Source organism: Branchiostoma floridae, chromosome 12, assembly GCF_000003815.2.
Source record: "Branchiostoma floridae strain S238N-H82 chromosome 12, Bfl_VNyyK, whole genome shotgun sequence".
NCBI lineage: Eukaryota > Metazoa > Chordata > Leptocardii > Amphioxiformes > Branchiostomatidae > Branchiostoma > Branchiostoma floridae.
The window spans coordinates 11,265,364-11,266,575 of record NC_049990.1 but is presented as its reverse complement, the minus strand read 5'-3'; the positions used below and the strand labels follow the sequence as shown (position 1 = coordinate 11,266,575).

General features: G+C 45.7%; 1 protein-coding gene across 1 annotated transcript in view; it reads left to right on the top strand.

Annotated features, from left to right (window-relative positions):
- LOC118426975 (mediator of RNA polymerase II transcription subunit 12-like protein) overlaps window positions 1–1,212 on the top strand; it is a 27,261-nt gene that overhangs the window by 17,960 nt on the left and 8,089 nt on the right. Inside the window, exons 28-29 of the mRNA XM_035836608.1 lie at window positions 139–290; window positions 1,144–1,210. Of these exons, the coding sequence (XP_035692501.1) occupies window positions 139–290; window positions 1,144–1,210 (219 nt within the window). The remainder of the gene's footprint in view (window positions 1–138; window positions 291–1,143; window positions 1,211–1,212) is intronic.

The window sequence follows — 1,212 nt, the reverse complement described above, 5'->3', positions numbered from 1 at the left end:
TAGCAGTCTTGGAAAGATGCTGTATGCTAGCTTTGAAATATAGAAATTTAGAAGAGAAACACCTTAGAAGGGACAAACACGTACTTGTACAACATGCTTTTCACAAAGTCACAGTAGTGCCTCCCTCTCCCCCTTTAGGTCATCTTGAAAATGCCAGTCTCCACGAGTACGCCAAGTACTGTCTGCGCACCATCTGTCAGCAGGAGTGGGTACAGGAGCGCTGTCTGCACGACCCAGAGGGGCTGTGTACAGCTGAACTACTGCTGGACCCCATGCTGTCTCAACAACAGGTACAGTTATTATTGTATACTTGTGTGTACTGTACTGTCAGCAGGAGTGGGTACAGGAGCGCTGTCTGCACGACCCGGAGGGACTGTGTACAGCTGAACTACTGCTGGATCCCATGCTGTCACAACAACAGGTACAGTTATTGTATTCTTGTGTGTGCTGTACTGTCAGCAGGAGTGGGTACAGGAGCGCTGTCTGCACAATCCCGAGGGGCTGTGTACAGCAGAACTTCTGCTGGATCCCATGCTGTCCCAACAACATGTTCAGTTATTATTCATATTTGTTACATAGCACTGTGTGTTGTACTGTCAGCAGGAGTGAGTACAGGAGTGATGTCTGTGTACAGCAGAACTGCTGTCACAACAACAGGTACAGTTATCATTGCAATGTGTCAGCAGGGGTGGGTAGAGGAGTGCTCACTAGTGTCTGATTGTGTATAGTAGACCTACTGCTGGACCCCATGCTATCACAACAGGTACAGTTATTATGATTATATAGCACTGTGCTGTACTGTCAGCAGGAGTACGTAAAGGAGCGCTGTCTGACCATGTACAGCAAAACTCCATGCTGGCCCAACAGCAGGTACAGTAACTGTTATAATTACACCAATGTGTGCTGTACTGTCAGCAGGACTAGGTAAAGGTGCACTGTCTGTGTACAGCAGAACTACTAGTGGACCCTGTGCTATCACAACTATTACAACAGGTACAGACATACATACGTATATTGAAGAGCCATATCTTACAGCCATATACAGTATGGCAATTCATTACAATCTTACAGTATGTCTCAACATATCAAGATTGCATTTTTGTCACATGTTAAATAAAATAGTTGTCATATTTCTTCCCCTAGGCCCAGAACCTACTCCAGTTGATCTGTTACCCAGAAGGGATGCCAGGACTATTGGATGATGATGACAGT